The 18,742-nt window shown below is 67.3% G+C and overlaps 1 protein-coding gene across 1 annotated transcript in view; it reads right to left on the reverse strand.

Annotated features, from left to right (window-relative positions):
* ESPN (espin) overlaps positions 1–17,293 on the reverse strand; it is a 29,738-nt gene extending 12,445 nt beyond the window's left edge. Inside the window, 8 exon segments of the mRNA XM_084875780.1 lie at positions 2,437–2,591; positions 2,594–2,704; positions 3,778–3,979; positions 5,567–5,698; positions 5,815–5,997; positions 6,124–6,310; positions 13,790–13,983; positions 16,852–17,293. Coding sequence (XP_084731906.1) covers positions 2,437–2,591; positions 2,594–2,704; positions 3,778–3,979; positions 5,567–5,698; positions 5,815–5,997; positions 6,124–6,310; positions 13,790–13,983; positions 16,852–17,145 — 1,458 coding nt within the window. The 5' untranslated portion in view covers positions 17,146–17,293.
* Between the last annotated feature and the right edge of the window lie 1,449 nt (positions 17,294–18,742).

Raw genomic sequence — 18,742 nt, forward strand, 5'->3', positions numbered from 1 at the left:
CCATCCTCCATCCTCCATCCTCCATCCTCCCTCCTCCCCATCCTCCCCTCCATCCTCCACCTCCATCCTCCATCCTCATCCTCCATCCTCCATCCTCCATCCTCCATCCTCCATCCTCCCTCCATCCTCCATCCTCCCCTCCATCCTCCCTCCATCCTCCACCTCCATCCTCCATCCTCCATCCTCCCCTCCATCCTCCATCCTCCATCCTCCATCCTCCATCCTCCATCCTCCATCCTCCATCCTCCTCCATCCTCTCCTCCATCCTCCATCCCTCCATCCTCCATCCTCCATCCTCCCCTCCATCCTCCATCCTCCATCCTCCATCCCTCCACTCCATCCTCCATCCTCCCCTCCTCCATCCATCCTCCATCCTCATCCTCCATCCTCCATCCTCCATCCTCCATCCTCCATCCTCCCCTCCCTCCATCCTCCATCCTCCATCCTCCCCTCCATCCTCCATCCTCCTCCTCCTCCATCCTCCCCTCCACCTCCCCTCCATCCTCCATCCTCCTGAACAGAACGCCCTGGCCGCCCTGCGGACAGGGGGCCCCTCCCCCACGTGGGCCCCCGGGGCTCGGGGTCACGCCCCCGCCCTTCCAGGCCGCTCTGGAAACCATCGCCATCCGCGTAAGCGACACCGACACCCGCGCCCCCGGCCTCGGGTTTCGGCCGCGAGGCGGCTCAGGTGACAGCGAGCGCCCGCCCATCAGCCGCCCCCGCGGAGCCCGCTCTGCAAGGAGGAGGCCGCGGGGCCCAAGGCCGAGTGCATGGGCGGGCTGTCCCCCTCCCCCCAGCCCCTGCCCCTGCCCCTGCCCCTGCGGTGGCCCGGGACCCTCCGCCCCATCTAACCGGCTCAGGTTGCAGGAAAGGGACACCGCAGGATTTGGTTCCCGCGGCCCGCCCCTCGCGCCCCCTGCGGCCCTAGGCGCAGAGCACGACCCTGCTCCAGGCGGTCAGGCTGGGGCTGGGGCCGGGGCCGGGGCCGGGGACCCGGCACAAAGGGCCCTTTGTGGAGCTGCCCGGAGCCTGCGGCCCCGCACGCACACGCCGGGAGGGGGAGCGGGCCGGAGGTCCGGGCGCTCTGGCCCAGGGAGGGGAGGGCAGAGGCCAGCCACCTGTCCTGTGGCTTTGGGCAGGGCCCACAGGCCCAGTCGGGAAAGTCCTGGGCCCCGCACCTCCTGGGATGAAAGGGAACCGGCGGGGAGCTCGGTCTGAGGTGGCACAAGAGGGCCAGGGGCGGTGCAGCCACTGTGCGGGCGTGCCTCCCCCTCCCCCACCAGTGGCCTGTGACCAGGTCACCTGTGCAAACTGGTCACTTAGCTTCCTCCCGGAGTGGCCCGCCTGGGGCTTGAGAGAGAACTGCCTGCAAGGACAGGATCCTCTGCCCCACACGCCACCAACTGAGCTCAGGCCGCCCTTGCCCTCCTCCCAGCCTCTTCACAGTGGGCTTTGCTCAGTCCCCTGGGCTGTAAGCAGGGCCCCTCTAACCCCCAGCCCAGCCCTCTGACCCCCAGCCCCACTCTCTGACCCCCAGCCCAGCCTCTGACCCCCAGCCCCACTCTCTGACCCCCAGCCCAGCCTCTGACCCCCAGCCCCACTCTCTGACCCCAGCCCAGCTCTGACCCCCAGCCCCACTCTCTGACCCCCAGCCCAGCCTCTGACCCTCAGCCCCACTCTCTGACCCCCAGCCCAGCCTCTGACCCCCAGCCCAGCCTCTGACCCCCAGCCACACTCTCTGACCCCCAGCCCAGCCTCTGACCCCCCAGCCCAGCCCTCTGACCCCAGCCCAGCCCTCTGACACCCAGCCCCACTCTCTGACCCCAGCCCCACTCTCTAACCCCCAGCCCAGCCCTCTGACCCCCAGCACCACTCTCTGACCACCAGCCCAGCCCTCTGACCCCCAGCCCAGCCCTCTGACCCCCAGCCCCACTCCAGAAGCCTCAGCCAGGACCCCATCCCCAGCGGCCCTGCCTCCCCCAGCACCTGGCACTCAACATGCCCACATGGGACTCCTCCCCTTCTCCCCAGGACTCATCTCAGGCCTGGCCCCGCCACCTCCCTCACCTCACCTCACTGCCCAGCCTCAAGCCCAAACGGGGTCAGCCCCGACTGAGTGCCACTCCATGACCACCCTGCCATTCTGTGCGAGAGGTGGTGGGGACCCAGGCCCGGAGGCCCCGCTGTCTGGGTGTATGTTCTAGTCCCTTCTCTGCCCCCAGCTCTGCAGAGGGCAGCGGCTTGATCTTACCCATCCCCCTGTCCCCAGGGCCCAGCCTGAGCCCCCACGGGCTGCCAGGAGTATGGACTCGAACAGGCCACTGGCCCAGGGACCCCTGTGGGTGCCCAGGAGCCGGGGCAGCCCTTGCCTCCACGATGCCCACCAGCCCGGGCGCCCAGAGGCAGGCGGGTGGGCGGAGGGCGGAGGCTCACTACCTCCTTCCGGAAGCCTGTGGTCTCCACGTGGCGGAGCTTGCTCTTGGTCTGCATGTAGATGTCCGCGGCCTGCAGCCCTGCGGGGGGCTGGGGGGCGGGGTAGCCGGGTGGGGGCGGGGGCAGCTGGGTGCCCGGGGGAGGGGGCGGCGGCGGAAGCTGGGGGGCAGTGGTGCTGTGTTCTTCTCCATCTTGCCCTGGGCCAGGTTCAGCTCTGGGCTCAGCATGTCCATGTAGCTCTGGATCTCTGCAGCTCTGCCTCGGGGAAGCCCTGGTGGGGGTTGGGGGGGGGGAGGCCGGGTTTAGAGTTGTCTGAGACCCTCTACTGCCAAGTGGGCAGTGGACCTCAGGGGTGCAGCCCAGCGTGGCCCCCCTGGTCCTGGCCCTGCCCTCCCCCAGCTCTGCACCTGCCGGGGAAGGCCACGCCTCAGGGACCTCACCTGGTGTGGGGTGTGCGCCCCGAGCTTTGGCTGCAGGTGTGCCCGTGCACTGAGCCACCTGAGGGGGAGGGGTGCTTTCCAGGCAGACCTGGCGGGGCAGGTGGCAGGGATACGGATGCCACACCCAGCCTTTTCAGGGTGCCCGCCATCTCTGCAGCCACCACCTGAGTGGAGGTCCCCGTGCTCAGGGTGCGGTCAGCGTGTGTGCGGGCGTGTCTGGCTTCTGCGTGAGCGTTTGTGCGTGTCGTGTGACGGTGCGTGAGTCACAGGCTCTGTGTTTATGAATGTGCTGTGTTAGGCTGTGGACATGGCGGGGTGAGCACATCTAGAGTCTAGAATGGAGAGCTGTGTGCCTGTGTGCAGTGTAGGCATGTGTGTATGTCTGCGCAGTTAATATGTGGCTGTGCACTCATATCTGTATATTGTGTGCACACATGTACAAGAGTGCACTCTTTTAAAAATGTTTTATTGGTTTTAGAGAGAGAAGGAAACATCAATGATGAGAGAGTTTTGACCAGCTGCTTCCTGCATGCCCCCGACTGGGGATCAAGTCCGCAACCTGGGCATGTTGTGCCCTTGACAGGAACCAAACCTGGGACCCTTCAGTCCGCAGGCCGACGCTCTATCCACTGAACCACACCAGCTAGGGCACAAGTGTGCACTCTTGAGTGTGTAAGTTCTGGGGACAGTTTGTGCACGTGTGAATGAGGATATCATATCGTGTACGAGGTGCATGTGCAAGTGTGTGGACATACATGTATGTTGTGATGGGGACACACACTCGTTCACCAGAACCAGCATCCTCTCCCGGTGACCTGGGCAGCCTCTGGAGGTAGCTGTGGGCAGAGCTGGCCCAGGGCTGCTCCTCCTCCTCCCTCCTCCCTGCTCCCATGGGTCCACTCACCGCGCTGAGGGCGCCGGGTCTTGATACTGGACTGGCTGGAGGAGCAGGAGTCGTAGTTGGACAGGGTGCTGGTGGGCGAGCTGAGGTCGAAGTTCAGCGGCTGGACCGACGCGGTGGTGTTGGGCGAGGACATGCCTGAGTCGGGCTGCTTGGCCTCCAGCTCGGCGGAGGGGTCCCGGGACAGCACACGGTGCTCCAGGCTCTGCGCAGAGGAGCGGAGGGTGAGGGCCGCCAGCACCGAGGCCAGGAGCTCCGGGCAGGGTCCGCTGTGTGACCTTGGCTAAGCCACTGCCCTTTCTGGGCCAAGATTCAAGCCTCACCCCCAGCAGGACCCGGGTTCCTGGGAGACTCTCCTCCGGCCCTCCCTGCTCAGGGGGTGGAGAGGCTGAGGGGGGGGCCCTGAGTGCACCCGGGGGAGAGCCACAGGGCAGCCGCCTTCCTCCCCTCAGTGGGCAGAGGGCCTGGGCTCTGGGCCTCTTCGGGGCGGGGCCGGGCTCTGCAGCTGGTGAGGGTGTTGGGGGCAGCTGGGGGCAGGGGCGGGGTGCAAGGCCCCTCAGCTTGCAGGGAGGACTGACCCCCCATTACCTGGTCAGCAAGCCCTGTCTCCTGGCCCGACTGGGCAAATCCCAGCACCCGTCCCTGTCTCCAGACAGGCCCTCAGGGAAAGGGAGGGGCATGGGGTGGCCCAGCTGAGCTAGGTGGGCATCTGAAGCTGAGGCTTCCAAGCCAGCCGCCCCCCACCATTGTCCTGCTCCGCCCCCACCTGCCCCTCCTGGTACGGGCTGGGCTGGGTGGGGCCCCGCTTACGTTGCCCATGCTGCCCTGCTGCCGGCAAGCTGCTCGCTCGCTGCTCCTGCCCAGGCCCGCGCCTCCCGCCGGCCCGAAAAGTGTCACAGGCCCCGTGGGAGTGGAGGCGGCGGCGGCGGCAGTAACGGCTCTGCAGCGCCTCACTGGCCCGTCAGGGGGCTCTGGGGCCTGTTGGCCTTTCTGGGCCAGCGTCCTCTGCGGCCGGATCTGCCGCCGCCATCCCGGGGCCCACACCCGCACACTTCGGGGGGCGTCCCTGCTGCCTGCCCCGGGAGCCAGGGGGAACCGCAGGAGCTGAACGGGGCGGCTGAAGGTGCCCTTCCTTGGCTGACAGCCGTGGGCACGGGGAGCGCCAGCCTGACCCCACGGGTAACAGAAGTCACCGCAGGGCGCCCAGGTCCCCACGGGTTACTCGATGGTCGGGCTAAAGTAATTTAAAAGGACCAGCACAGGCCTCTGGCTCCGAAGAAGCTCACTGCGAGCGAGCAGGCGGTGGAGTGGTCTGGAGGTGACTCTCGGCCCGGCCACTGGGCTCCACCACTTAACACTGCGAGCTTGGGCCTCCCTGAGCCTCAGTTTACCGGGAAATGGGCACACTCACACCCCCTGCCTCAGCGGGCGGCGGCGCGGGTGAAATGAGATATCCGTGCGGGCTGTGGCCAGCTGAACGAACTGAGCTGTCCTGTTCGAACGTGTCCGGTGACTTCTCCGGGCCTCCGCCCGCGTCAGGACGACCTGGTCCTCCTTCTCTGGACCGTTTTGCCTCCACACCCCACTCCCCAATGCCCAGTGGTCCCGGCTGAGAAGTCACGTGGGGAAATGGCCTGGGGGGCCCTTACTCCCTGTGTGACCTCAGGCAAGGGCCTTCATGTCTCTGCACTCCAGCTTCCTGGGTGCTAACAGGGCTCACAACACCTACCTGTAAGGGGTGCTGGGGGGGGGGGGTGGCTGGAGTGAGATACCGGGGCAGGGCCAGGCGTACCAGGTTCTCCACGGTGCGCAGGTAGCGGGTGCAGTGGCTGTGGCCGTTGTAGTCGGAGAGGTCAGCGGGCGTGTAGCCGTCGCGGTCGCGGACGTCCAGCTCCGCGCCGTTCACTACCAGGATCTGGCAGCACTGCAGGGGCACGCAGGGGCACCCCGCTAGCTGCGCCCCGCGCCCCGCGCCGGCCGCCTGTGCTGAGCGCGCGGCGCCGGCAGAGGGCGCCCCCTCCCGCCCCGGCGCCCCCTCACCTCCAGCTCCCCGTTCTCCGCGGCGTCGTGCAGCGGGGTCCCGCCCCACAGGTCGGCGGAGATGTCGCCGCCGTGCAGCAGGAGCCAGCTGAGCACCTTGGCGTGGCCGCGGCTGGCCGCGAAGTGCATGGCCGTGGCGCCGTCCTTGTCCTGCTCCGACAGGCTCACGTCGGTGCAGCTCACCTGGCGGGAGGGGCGGGGACAGAGGTGGGCGGGGCTGGGGGCCAGGTCCTACTGGCCCCGCCCTAACAGGCCCCGCCCCCGACAGGCCCCGCCCCGTCCCGCAGGCCCCGCCCCGCGGGAGCTCACCAGCCACACGATGACCGGGCTGTGGCCCATCTGCGCCGCCGCGTGCAGCGGGGTCATGCCGTCGTGGGCGCTGGTGTGCGGGTCGGCGCCGCACTCCTGCACCAGGTACTGCGTCACCTCCAGGTGGCCCTCCTGGCACGCCAGGTACAGGGGCGTGGCACCGTTCTGGGTTTGGGCATTCACTCCCCTGCGAGCAGGAAGCGCCACGGAGGCTCTCAGCACCCGCCCCCCCTCGCCCCCGCGAAGCCTTCCCAAGACCCTCGTCCCTTCCGGGGACCCTGGGGGGCCGGCAGGGTGGGTCGATGGGGGCCAGTCACTGGCTCCCTCCGGGCTCAGACCTGTGCCAGCCGCCCTCAGGGGCCGCTCTGGCTTGCCCCTCCTCCCCCAGCCCTTCCTTCCTACAACACACCTGGGTCTGACACCTTCCTTCCTACAACACACCTGCCCTCGGCTAATAGCTCACCCCTCACCAAGGCCTGACCGGGCCTCTCCCTCCCTTCCAGCCACACTGACCCACTGTCCCTGAAGTCCATGCCTACTGCCAGCTCTCTCCTCTCCTCCTCCTCGCCCTTTAAGACTCAGGACAGCTCCCTCCTCCATGAGGCCTGCCGTGGTTCTCCCAGGAAGGCAGACCGTTCTCACCCTGTGCCCACCCACACCGCCCTGCCCGCTCCGTGGACACCTGTCTTGCTCGGTTGAACATAACTGATTCTGGCCCATGCCTCCCCCGTGGCTGAGTTCCCAGAGAACAGAAAGGGGGGATTGCCAGGTAAACACAGAACGTCAGATAAACAATAAATCATATATATATATATATATATATATATATATATATATATATATATATCTCCCTGGCTGGTTTTGCTCAGTGGATAGAGCAGTGGCCTGGAGAGTGAAGAGTTCCAGGGTTCAATTCTGGTCAAGGGCACATGCCTGGGTTGTGGGCTCGATCCCCAGTAGGGGGCATGCAGGAGGCAGCTGATCAGTGATTCTCTCTCATCATTGATGTTTCTATCTCTCTCCCTCTCCCTTCCTCTCTGAAATCAATAAAAATATTTAAAAATAAAAATTATAAGTGTATCCAAAATACTGCATGAGCTATACTTATATTAAAACTTGGTTTGTTGTTCATCTGAAACGAACATTCGTTTGGATATCCTGGTGGTTAACCTGGCAGCCCTCTGGCTGGCCCCGTCCACTGGGCACTTCCCAGTGGGCGCTGTGCCATGAAGTCAGCAGGCAGGCTCTCCCGGACGCCCTGAGGGCCGGTGCGGTCCCATCGGCAGAGGGGCACTGAGGCTCAGAGGCTGTGACAGGCCTGAGGTCACACAGCTGTACGTGACGTGTGAGTGAGGGCACATCTGTCTGTGCGATGCGCACAGTAGGCTCACAGAGTGGAGAGAGGGCATTCCCTGGGGCCTTGCCTGCACCTGCCACTGCCCCTCGGCTCCCGCAGAGGGTCCTTACTGGGGGACAGGGAGGTCTCCCCATGAGCTGGGGCGCCGCTGGGAACAGGGAGCGGGCAGGGCCCTGGCTGATCCTGTTTTTCTGACTTCTCAGGGGTCATGGACAGCCCAGCGTGCAGTTACCAGAGTTGGCCACTAGGTGGAAGCACAATCTAGGCGCAGACCCGGGAGCTGCCCATCAACAACCCAGTGGCTCTCAGCTCAGGGGAGGGGCTCTGCCCGAGTATGCTGAGCCCCAGGAAGGGCAGTTCTTCCCCCCTCCCTCTGCCCACTCACACCACCGAACCCATGCTCCCTCCTCCATCCACGCCCTCTCTGCCTCGTCCAACCCCCAGCCCCTCTGCCCATCAACACAGGCACCAGGCCGTCCGCTCCTCTTCCATCTGCCCACTCCCCCTCCCCTTGTCCCTGCCAACATGATCTGGCCCCTCCCTCTTACTCCCCCCACCAATGCCCGGCCAGCTGATGTCTTTCTCCCTGTCCCTAACAGCCTTCTTCTGTCTACTTCCCTGACCCCTGACCCCTGACCCCAGGCGCTCCTTCCTCCTGGTGTGGGCTGACCGCCCGGACACAGAGCTGCCATTGGCTGGGGCTGATGCTGAGCCAGCACTCCGCACACTGGGGAGGCGCAGGGACCAGGCCCGGCTGCCCTCCGTCACCCCACAGCCACAGCACACGCGGCGACAGACACATGCCTCGCCTCGGCGACACCCTGGCCCGGGGCCACTGGCCTCCACGCCCCAGCGCCAGCGTCGCCCCCACACACACCTTCACATGCTGGTGCGTCAGCGACAGCGTTTAATATTTCATGACCGACACTCAGTGGCCTGAATTATTCACCCCGTCACCAAGGCACAGCGAGTGCTGGGGTCCCGGGCTCGGCAGGCTGGCGGGGGGCCTCTCCCCAGGGCCCCCAGGACTCTCTGGGGATGCCTGAGGCACAGACACGGCTCCGGGCACCAGACCTGCCAGGAGCCCTGCCCTCCCAGCAGCCCCCGCCTGGCAGGTATCCATGACCCGGGGGCGCCCAGCCGGCCCGAGGAGGCCTGAGAAGCTGGCACGGAGCAGGACCCCGCAGGAGGGGGCGGACGTGCCCTGGGCCTCCTGCCTGGCCACCGGCCGGCGCTCTCGGCCAGAGTCCCGGGTGCAGAGCGAGCGCTCAGTGAACGCTCAGTTAGCACCTCAGCCTCTGGCTCGGGTCCTCCCGAGTGGGGGACAGCTCCCGCCCGGGTGACCCCAGCACACAGGCAGGTTTGCTGCTGGGCCAGGATGGCCGAGGGGGTCCTAGCCTGGTTACCCTCTCCTGCCTCAGCCCGCAGGCCGGAAGGATGGGCCCCCTCGTGCTATAGAAGTCTGCCTGAGCGTAAGGCGAGAAAGGAGGAGTAGAGATGGAGAGATGGCTTTCCAGGGGGAGGAGCAGTGGCCGTCATTGATAGCGGTGGTGGCAGGGGCCGTTTAGTGAGTGATTTCTCTGTTCCAAGGGCCGTGGTCAGCATGAGGCACACGCTCTCATTCTGTCCTTATAAAGTGCCCTCAGGAGGCGGCGTCAGCATTGTCCCCCTTTTACAGAGGGAGAAAGTGAGGCAGAGAAGGACCCGGGTGTGGGAGGAGCCTGGCTGAGCCCTCCCGCCTGCGCCAAGGTCTGGCCTCTTGTGTGTTGGCTTCTCAAAGCCATCGTGCTGCGGAGGCGGCATCCGACCGACCGGGAGCCTCAGCACCGCCTGGCGCCATGCTGCCTTTTAGGCCCCGCCTCCCTGTGTCCCTGGGGGGTGCGCTGCTGGCTGGGGGTGTCCAGGCCTCACCAAGCAGGAGTCACTGCCTAGAGGGGTGGGGCGGGGTCTCAGGGGACACCCTGATCCAGCCCATCAATTCTAGCCTCAGGGACAACCTGTGGGGGGAGGGGCGGTCCCCCTAACCAGCCCCTGCCCTTTGCCCTGGCCTCTGCTCACCCCCTGACTCTGCAGCTCACTGCACAGAGTTCTTTGCCCTCCGAGCCTCAGTTTCCACATATGGCAAGTGGGCGTGACACCTGCCTGGCCTCTCCATGCCTCTTGCGGGAGAACAGAAGCAGCAGCTTTGGGACGCTGTGTTTCCTATGGGGGTGGCCTGCCATCCCCTCGCCCGCCTGCTGGGCCACGCTACCAACCCTGGAGGTGACCCCTCCTCACGTGACGTGGCCACTGCCTATCGGTGCCCCTCCCCCAACACCTGCCTGCGCTGGGTCCTCAGCCTCTGCCTGCCTCACCTCCAAATGTGGGGGTGCCCCAGGGCCTCCTTTCTAAGTGCACTCCCCGGTGAGGCCATCTACTTCCCGGCTCCAAGGCTGCCTGGCCCCGAGGCACCTCCCTCTCCCGCGTGCACCTGGAGTCCGCACCCTGCCCTCCTCTGCCCGCCGCGGGGCCTGGGCCTGGGCCAGGCGGCTTGGCCCGCACACGCTGAGAGCCGGCCGAAAGCTGGGTTCCAGAGGCCTCACCCCGTAACAAACACGAACCAGTGTCAGGCGCTGGCACACAGGGTGGGGAGCGAGGTCTGCCTCGTTGGCGGAGGCAGACACAGGGGCGCCGATGCAATGCCAGGCCAGGGAGGGAGCGGGGAAGATGGGGAGGGAGTGTGTGTTGTGGGGTGTGTTACAGTTTGAAGGTGCTCAGGAAGGCCGCACTGAGAGAGAGAAAGAGAGAGAGAGAGAGAGAGAGAGAGACAGAGAGAGACAGAGAGAGAGAGAGAGAAAGAGGAGCAGAGGAGGCAGGCGCTGCGGGGAAGAGCTCTGAGCGAGGGAACAGCCAGGGCGAAGCCGCAGGCGCTGGCCTGTGGGAGCAGAGCAGGCGATGGGGGAGCAGCTGGCGGGGAGGGTGGGCCAGAGTGAGGGTCGCTGGGCCATGTAAGGAAGTGGCTTCCCTGTCAGTGATGGGGAGACTGGTGGTCCCCAAAGGTGTGCTGAGCTGGGAGGAGGAGGGCAGGGCCAGGGCGGGGCGAGCCGCCGGGCTCCAGGTCTCACGGCTGGGACCGGGCGCTGCTGGTGGATGTGGAGGCTGTCCCCACGGAGAGGGGTCCCCCTATTCCACCAGGGCCCTCCTCTCTCAGAGCCTCCAGCTGGGTCAAGGTCCCCATCGTGGATGTGCCAGCCCAGGCTCCACCCGGGCCCTGCGCCCAGGACCTCAGCTGGCACCAGGCAGACCTGGGCGTGGTGGCAGAATAAAGGAGCCCTCACCGCCTGCGGCACACCCAGGCCCGGCACAGCCTCTGCCTTCGAAGGGGGAGTCCCTGGGGTTCTTGAGGGGTGAGCAGCCCGGCTCCCTGCTCACGACGGGGGCTGCCTGGACCCCTCCAGCGGGGCTGTGGCAGCAGCCCGGAGTCCCCGGAGACAGAACAGAGAGGGGCGGCCAGGGGACCTCAGCAGGCAGCTGGCCGCTGGCCACGAGACGCCCTCTCTGCACCTGTCCCTCCGCGAGGCACTTGGAAGTCCCTGGCCCTGAGACTCTGGCCTGGCACGGGGGGATGAGCCCGCCTGTGAAATGGGCTGATGACAGGGCCCTGCCTGGATGGCTGTAAGGCTCACACTGGTGCTTGGTGCCGGCTTTTGGGAGACACTGGCCTCTCCTGGCTCCTGGCCGGGGCACTTCCAACCTCTGACCCGGGCCCAGAGCCCACCCCCCAGGTCCCAGCCTTCAAGCTCGGGTGCGGGGAGGGGGCCTGGCTGAGCCTGGTGGCTCTGGGGCCCCAGGACCCTCCCGGCAGGTGGTCAGGCGCCCTGAGGGCCCTGCTCCTCCCACTTCCCAGTCTGTCCCCACTGGCTCCCACCACCAGCCACTCATGCTCCTGGCCAGGACGGACGACCCAGCCAGCTCCTGTCAGCCTCGGTGCCTCCAGCGTACGGACCCCCTTTCTGCAGAGGGCTCAGGGGAGGGGTCCCCAGGACAGCAGACCCCAAGGCCGCTGGGGCCAGTCCTTGGCCTCTGGGAGAATTTGGCCAGTGGACTGGGATAGACTGGAGGAGGGGTGGAGTGGGGGTGTAGGTGTTCCTGGGGTCTCAAGCCCTTTTCGCTGCCCCCCAGTGCAGCCCGGCACTGGCAGGCCCTCCCTGGACCCTCAGCCCTCCGGCTCCTCCGGAGCCTGTCACCGCATGGCCCCAGGCCACGAGCTCCCGGCGGATCCGGTTTCTCCCGGGAGGGCTGGAGCCGGCGCCCTCCCCCGCAGGGAGAGCTGAGCCTCGTGAATAATTCACAGGCTCCACAGCAGCCAGGCTCACGCGGGCGTGGGCTTCCAGCCGCCGCCTGGGCCCCTGATTGCGCCCTGCAGCCAGAGCAGTCCCAGCCTCCCCCTCCCCCCCAGCTCCCTGCCAGCCCCCAGGCTGGGGAGCAGGAGTCTCCATCCCCACAGGCTGCTGGTGGGCACTGGTCTGCACCTCCGCTCCGGCAGTGCCCACCCAACGACCAGCCACCCCTCCCGCCTGAGCCCTGTCTGGCGAGCGCACAAAAGCACCTTCTTATCAGCCAGGGAGTCAGCCCCCTGTCACCTCCCTGACAGTCACGGTGGCCTGGGGGCCGGCGCCATCAGTCCCGGCCACCTGGACAGAGCCGCACCCACCAGCCAGTCCCGGCCACACCTGCAGGGCCTGGGAGGGGGCAGTGTCCCCAAGGCTCCCAGGCCCAGGCTGTCCCATGGCACAGTCGGGGCCTTCCCCAGGCTCCTGGTGAGGAGGGGCTCAGCCTGCCTGGGGTTCCCCCCACACCCCCGCCTCCACCTCCGCCTCAGACCCTCCTCCGCCTCAGACCCTCCTCCGCCTGAGGTCCTCCTCCGCCTCAGGTCCTCCTCCGCCTCAGGTCCTTCTCACACTCCCAGGGCGGGCAGGCCCTTCCAGTTCACTGCTGGGCGAGGTTGGCATCACGCCAGCCTGGCGTTTGGGGCCCGTTATGTGGGAGGGGGAGGCAGGTGGTGCAGGTTGGCCAGAGCCGGCCCTCCCCTCACAGGACCCCTGTGTCCTCTGGTTTCCCGGGGGGAGGGAAAGCAGCATCGGAGTTGCCCCGGTGGGGGGCCATTTCGCAGGGTTGGTCCCAGCCCCGCAGCCCTGGTGCCAACGGTGCCAGGCCGGGAGCCGTTCTCAGGAGTCTCGGGGCCTCCTGCTCTAAGTCTGAACCCCAGCTTGTCCAGAAGCAGAGTTCCTGGGACAGGGGTGAGGACCCGTGTCCACGTGGCCCCTGGTCCCCCACTGACCAGGCCAGGGAGCCTCCTGCTCGGCCAGGTCACGGCCGGGCCTGGGGGCTGCCCACACCCACGCCAATGTGCTGGGCCCGAGGCTGCTGCTGCGGCCACCTGCCCGAGGCCAAGGGCAGCAGCCCCCGCCCCCTGGTGGCCGGCGGCCCTGCGGTGCCTCAGGAGTGAGCCGGGGGTGACCCTCTCGCCTAGTGACCGCCCTTAGGCGGGTCCTCTGAGGCCGCTCATGTCCTAGGCGCCCACGTGGACTGACAGAGGTCACCCACCTGCCAGGCCCTGGGCCACTGGTGCCCCCTCGGACCATGTCTGGGCGGCTCTCCCCCAGGGCTCCTGTCTCCCCAGCTGCCAAAGACCTGGCCCTTCCTCCCTAACCCCCCCCCCCCCCCCCCCGCCTCCCCTGTGTGCACTGAGCCCCATTCTTCCTCCTGCCCTGCCCCGCCCCGGGGAGCCCCAGCCCCTGCTCAGGGCTCCTCAGCCCAGCCAATCAGCAGAGCCTCTGGGGTGTGGGACCCAGCGCCTCTGTATCAGGAATGGCTGAGGGGCCACAGGGAATGAGCAGCTGCTCTGTGGATGGCCTGGTTGGGGGGGGGACCTGTGGGGCTGGGGGAGGAGTCTGGGGGGGCAGCCCTCTCCCTCCACCTCTGGCTAAGTGCCAGGCTCCTCCTCCATCGCCTCCTGACTGGGGTTTAGGAGATGCTCTTACCGCCCCCCCCCCCCCATTTACAACAGCCTTGCCAATGAGCACAGCAGCCAATGAGGCTGGGCTGGAGGGAGCACCCTGCAGGCTGGGAGCACGGGGGAGCAGAGACCTTGGGTTGGATGCCCGGGCCTTGCAGGGCCTGGGGCGCGTGGCAGTGAGGCTGGGCAGGAGCTGCCTCTGGCCTGGCCCCCTGGCTCCAGGTGTGGCCCCTCCCCCAGATGCCGGAGGGGATGGCAAACTCCCAGCACCGGAGCCCCCGGCACCCCCCCACCAAGAGGGGCGTCCTCACTCAGGGTGGTGCCCGATGAGGAGCCTCAGGGCGGGGAAGTCTCCTTTGGCGGCGGCGTAGTGGACGGGCAGGGCGCCGGTGTCCGTGGCCGCGGTGGGGTCCCCACCGCCGTGACGCAGCAGCCAGTCCACCACCTCGGGGTGGCCGAAGCGGGCGGCCAGGTGCAGGACCGTGGCACCGGAATTGTCTTTGTCCTGCGGGAGGAGGGTCCGTTAGTCCCACTGTCTTTTAAAAAAAAAAAATATATATATATATATATATATATACATATATATATATTATTGATTTCAGAGAGGAAGGAAGAAAAAGAGAGAGAGGAAGGGAGAGACATATGTGTGTGTGTGTGTATATATATATATATATATATATATATATATATATTGATTTCAGAGAGGAAGGAAGAAAAAGAGAAAGAGAGAGAGGAAGGGAGAGAGAGAAACATCCCTGATAAGAAAGAATAATGGATCGGCTACTTCCTGCAAGATTCCACTGGGAATCCAGCCCACACCCTGGGCACGTGCCCCTGACCAGAATCAAATCTGGGACCTTTCAGTGTGCTGGCCGACGTGCTATCCACTGAGCAACACCGGCCAGGGCAGTCTCAGGGTCTTGTCCTGCCCCATCTCTGGCTCAGGCCCTTCCCGCCTCCCTCCGGCCCTAGGGCAGCTCTGTCCTCGGGCACCTAGCGGTCCAAAGTGGCGCCACAAGCCGTGCCCGGGGCTTTCTGAGCACTGCAGGCCGTGGCGGAGTGCCCGCAGCGCAGGCATTCCGGACGTGGCACCTTGTCCCCCAGGCGCTCCGGGGTTCCTCGGAGACCGGTGCCTGGCACCCACGCGCTCAGAAATGCATGGGTGAGGGAGCGAGAGCTGCTGGGCAGGGAAGTGGGCTGTTGGGGCCGCACCAGGTTGGCATCGGGGTCAGAGGCACCTTCTGCCTCCAGCGCTTGCCCCGCTCCCCCAGGTGTCACATGGGGAGGCTCTCCCATCGGTGCTCCTTTAACAACCCAAAGTGAGCGGGGAGAACGGCCGCCTCCCAGCACACCCAGCCCTGCCCCAGGCTGCCTTCTCGCCCCGCCCCGCGGGGCAGTGGGCAGGGCCTGAGCGGTCAGCCAATGCTGGCAGCCCTCTCCCAGGCACTCCGAGGGAGTGGGGCAATGGTCAGAGTGCCATGTGTCCTTGTGAGCTCCCAGGTGTGGGCCTGCGTGGGAGGGGTGGCAGGTGCTGGGCGGGGCTGGGTGAGGAGGACCATCCCTGAGACGCAGAGGCTGGCAGGCAGGAGGTGCATGTGGGACGACGGAGTGGAGAGGGCATCGGGCAGTAGTGAGTGGTGGGCATGGGGCCCCTCTGCCCAGTTGTGGGCACAGGTGGGCAGCGAGAGGTGAGCAGCAGCGAGGGGCTGGAGGGCATGGAGCCTAGGGCGGCTGGTGGTCCTCGAGGTTGGGGGGCAGGCGCAGGGGGACTGGCTGTGGCCGGGAGTGGGGTGGGCAGTGAGGAGGTCAGAGGGGCAGGAGTGAACCCCAGGAGAGGAGGGGGACGCTGAGACCCTCTGAGTGCTGGATGTCCGGGCGGGAGCAGTCTGGCTCAGTGTGTCCCTTGAGCCCAGGGGACAGGACTGGCCAGAGGTGACCCGGGCAGGACCACAGTGAAGGATGTGCCGAGCCCAGCTCTGGAGAAAGGCCCTCGGTCCCTCCTGGCCTTGGGGCTGGGGGCCTGCAGCTCCAGGGGGTCCTGTTGGCCCTGGCCTGGGGGGGTAACAGTAAGAAGAGGACCGGGCTTAGGGGCGCTGGCCTGTCCCTGAAGCTCCGGCCTCGGCACCCTGCGTCTGCTTATCTCTCCGCGGAGCAGGGCGGGCTGGAGGTGTCCTCCCCACACCCGCCCCGGGGCTGGGACCGGAAGCCCAGATAAGCCGGGCACAAGGCCACCTGCTCTTCCGCCTCCTCTGAGAGGCGAGGCCGGCTTCCGGCCAGGGCCGGACACCGGGACAGGGAGGCACGCCACCTCCCCAGGCGGGGGCAGGGGCCACGTGCCAGGAACTCTGATAACGGAGCGGAGATAAGGCCGGGCCATCTCCCAGCAAGGGCGGAAGGGGGGCTGTTCGTCCTGAGAACAAAAGGGGGGCAGGGGTCTGGCCCCCTCAGGGCACAGCCCGCAGCTCAGGTGCTTCGGCCTCGTCTTCCACATCCCGGGACCCAGTGGTCATTCCCAAAGGTCTGTTCCTCCTGCCAGCTGTCCCACAGCCAGAGCACCTTCTGGGTTCCTAACGCCAGCCCCTGAGACCCCCTGGCGGCCTCTCCTCCCTCACCCACTCCCGACGCTGCCCCTCCCCAGGACAGGACGTGCGGGCCGCAGCGCTGGGCACTCCTTGTTCCTGTGCTGGACGGCAGCTGTCTGGCCAGCACCTGGCCAGTTCCTCCTTCTCAGTCCCCCTCAGGGGGGCCTTCCCGGCCACCTCACCCAACTGCTCCCCGAGGCGCTCCATCGCTGGCCCTGCAGGGCCTGGGGGTGCCTGGTTAGCTTTTCAGCCTGTGGGTTTGCTGTGTGTTGCCCCGTAGACTGGCAGCTCCACGGGGGTGGGAGCGCCCTGAGCCCCCAGCCCAGCACCTGCGGGTGCCCTGTGGCCAGCAGGAGAGTCACACCAGGGCCTGAGCGACCTCCTCTCTAGCTCAGAAGGAGCCAGACTCCCACCAGCCGGGGCCGGGAGACCAGGTGGGGCCTTGGGAACACCTGCCTCAGCCTGGAGTTCCAGATATAATGGGGGGGCCCCTGGGTTTGATTCTGTGTCCAGGCCCTCATGCACCCCCACCTTCCGGGCCCCCTGGGTCAGTGGTTTGCCCCAGCCCCTCTGGTTCCCCACCACCTGGGTGTTCGCCCCGCAGCGGCCAAGACGGGATGGGCATCTGCCCTGGTGCTTACTGAACCCAGGAGCCACCTTGCCCTGGCCCGGGGAGGAGCTGGACGCAGGTTCAGTGGGGAGGTGCCAGCCTCACCCACGCTTGAGCCTAGGGGGGCTGCAGGCCAGACTCTGCAGGGAGGAAGCCTGGGCACCGGGGCGCGAGCACCCACCTGCACCCTGCAGCCGCCCTGCGAGAGCAGCCACTGCAGGCAGGCGAGGTGGCCGGTGGCGGCGGCGTCGTGGGCCGGGGTGGCGCCGTTGCGCGCGCGGGCGGCGGCGGGCAGCGCGGCCTCCTCCACCAGGAAGCGCAGGCAGTGCAGCTTGCCGGCGCGGGCCGCGTGGTGCACGGGCAGCGCGTCCAGAGGGTCCCGCAGCGAGGGCCGCAGGCGGCCGGCGGCGTGCAGGGCCCTCAGCACGTCCAGCTCGCCCTGCCGCGCCGCCTGCAGCGCCTGCTCCAGGGCCATGGCGCTCAGCGCGCTCCCCCGGGCGCCATGCGCCGCTCCCGGGGCTCCCGCGGCGGAGGCCGTGGCGCGGCCGTCGGGGCCCGGCGGGTGGGGAGGCGGAGCGGCGGCCGGGCTCCTGCTCCGCGGTCCCTCGCTCGCTCCGCTCCGCCTCCGGCGCTCTGGGGCCCGGCCCCCGCGGCCCGGGCTTAAGCCTGGGACCCGCCCCCGCCCCGCCCCCGCCCGCCCACCGGCCCGCGCCCCGCCCCGGGCTGCGGGCCTGGCGGAGGGGACAGGCGCAGGGACTGGACTCCTGAAGGTCCCCCTGAGGAGGGTCCGGGCTGGGTTTGGGGGACAGGGGTGTCCAGGCAGGGGGACCACAAGGGCAGAGGCCAGGCAGGAGCAGGCCCCAGTCCCCGGGGCTCTGGGCCCAGCCCCATGGGAGCAACAGGTGCTGGGCCCTCAGCCCTGGAGCCCACCGGACGCCAGAGTTGCTCTCAGAGCCGGCGGAGGGCGGGTCCAGGCCTGGTGCGCGCCGGTTCTGATCCCGAGCGCGTGTTCTGATCCCGAGCGCGGGTTCTGATTCAGATCGCGGGTTCTGATCCAGAGCGCGGGTTCTGATCCAGAGCGCGGGTTCTGATTCAGAGCGCGGGTTCTGATCCAGAGCGCGGGTTCTGATCCAGAGCGCGGGTTCTGATCCCGAGCGTGGGTTCTGATCCAGAGCGCGGGTTCTGATCCAGAGCGCGGGTTCTGATTCAGAGCGCGGGTTCTGATCCAGAGCGCGGGTTCTGATCCAGAGCGCGGGTTCTGATTCAGAGCGCGGGTTCTGATCCCGAGCGTGGGTTCTGATCCAGAGCGCGGGTTCTGATCCCGAGCGTGGGTTCTGATTCAGAGCGCGGGTTCTGATTCAGAGCGCGGGTTCTGATCCAGAGCGCGGGTTCTGATCCAGAGCGCGGGTTCTGATCCAGAATGCGGGACAGGGAGCACCAGAGCTGCTATCTGGGCGGGGAGTTAACCCAGGGCTGGAGGGCCCGTGGCTGCCACGCGGAGAAAAGGGAAAGCGGGGATGCAGGGGGAGGGCGTGGGGAGGGCGCAGAGCAGCCACCAGGAAAGCGGGGCGGGACCCCTCAAAGGGCGCAGGAAGAGCCAGGAGGGCTGCTGGCCGGGGGAGCACGTGGGTCATCCCTCCCGCCTGCGTGGCCAGCAGCCTGTCGGGAGCGGGAGGCGGCACAGGCGGCTGGACACGCGGAAGGGCCCCCGAAGGCGCGGGCTGCGCAGCCCGTGGGAGGGAGTCGGCACATCCTGTGACTTTGAAACAGTCTGTGCCCTGCCTTCCCCTCCCCCGCTCCTCCCTGCCGCCCCCGGGGCCTGGCCCAGGCTGGTCCCCGCAGCGCCTGGGGCAGCGCTCACGTGTCCGGCCGAGCTGCCTCCGGGAACCGCGGGTCCCAGCGTGGGATTCCGCGGCGGCCACGCGTACTTTCCCGCGGCCGCCGCCTGGTGGCGCTGTGCGATGACTTCGGAGCTCCGAGGAGCAGGTACCCCAGAGGCGCTGGTCCCCCAGAGGCCCTGGTCCCCCAGAGGCGCTGGGCCCGTGTGGGGATGGGTTGCCAGGGACATCCGC

The sequence above is a fragment of the Pipistrellus hanaki genome (assembly GCF_964339955.1).
Source record: "Pipistrellus hanaki genome assembly, chromosome: 2".
NCBI lineage: Eukaryota > Metazoa > Chordata > Mammalia > Chiroptera > Vespertilionidae > Pipistrellus > Pipistrellus hanaki.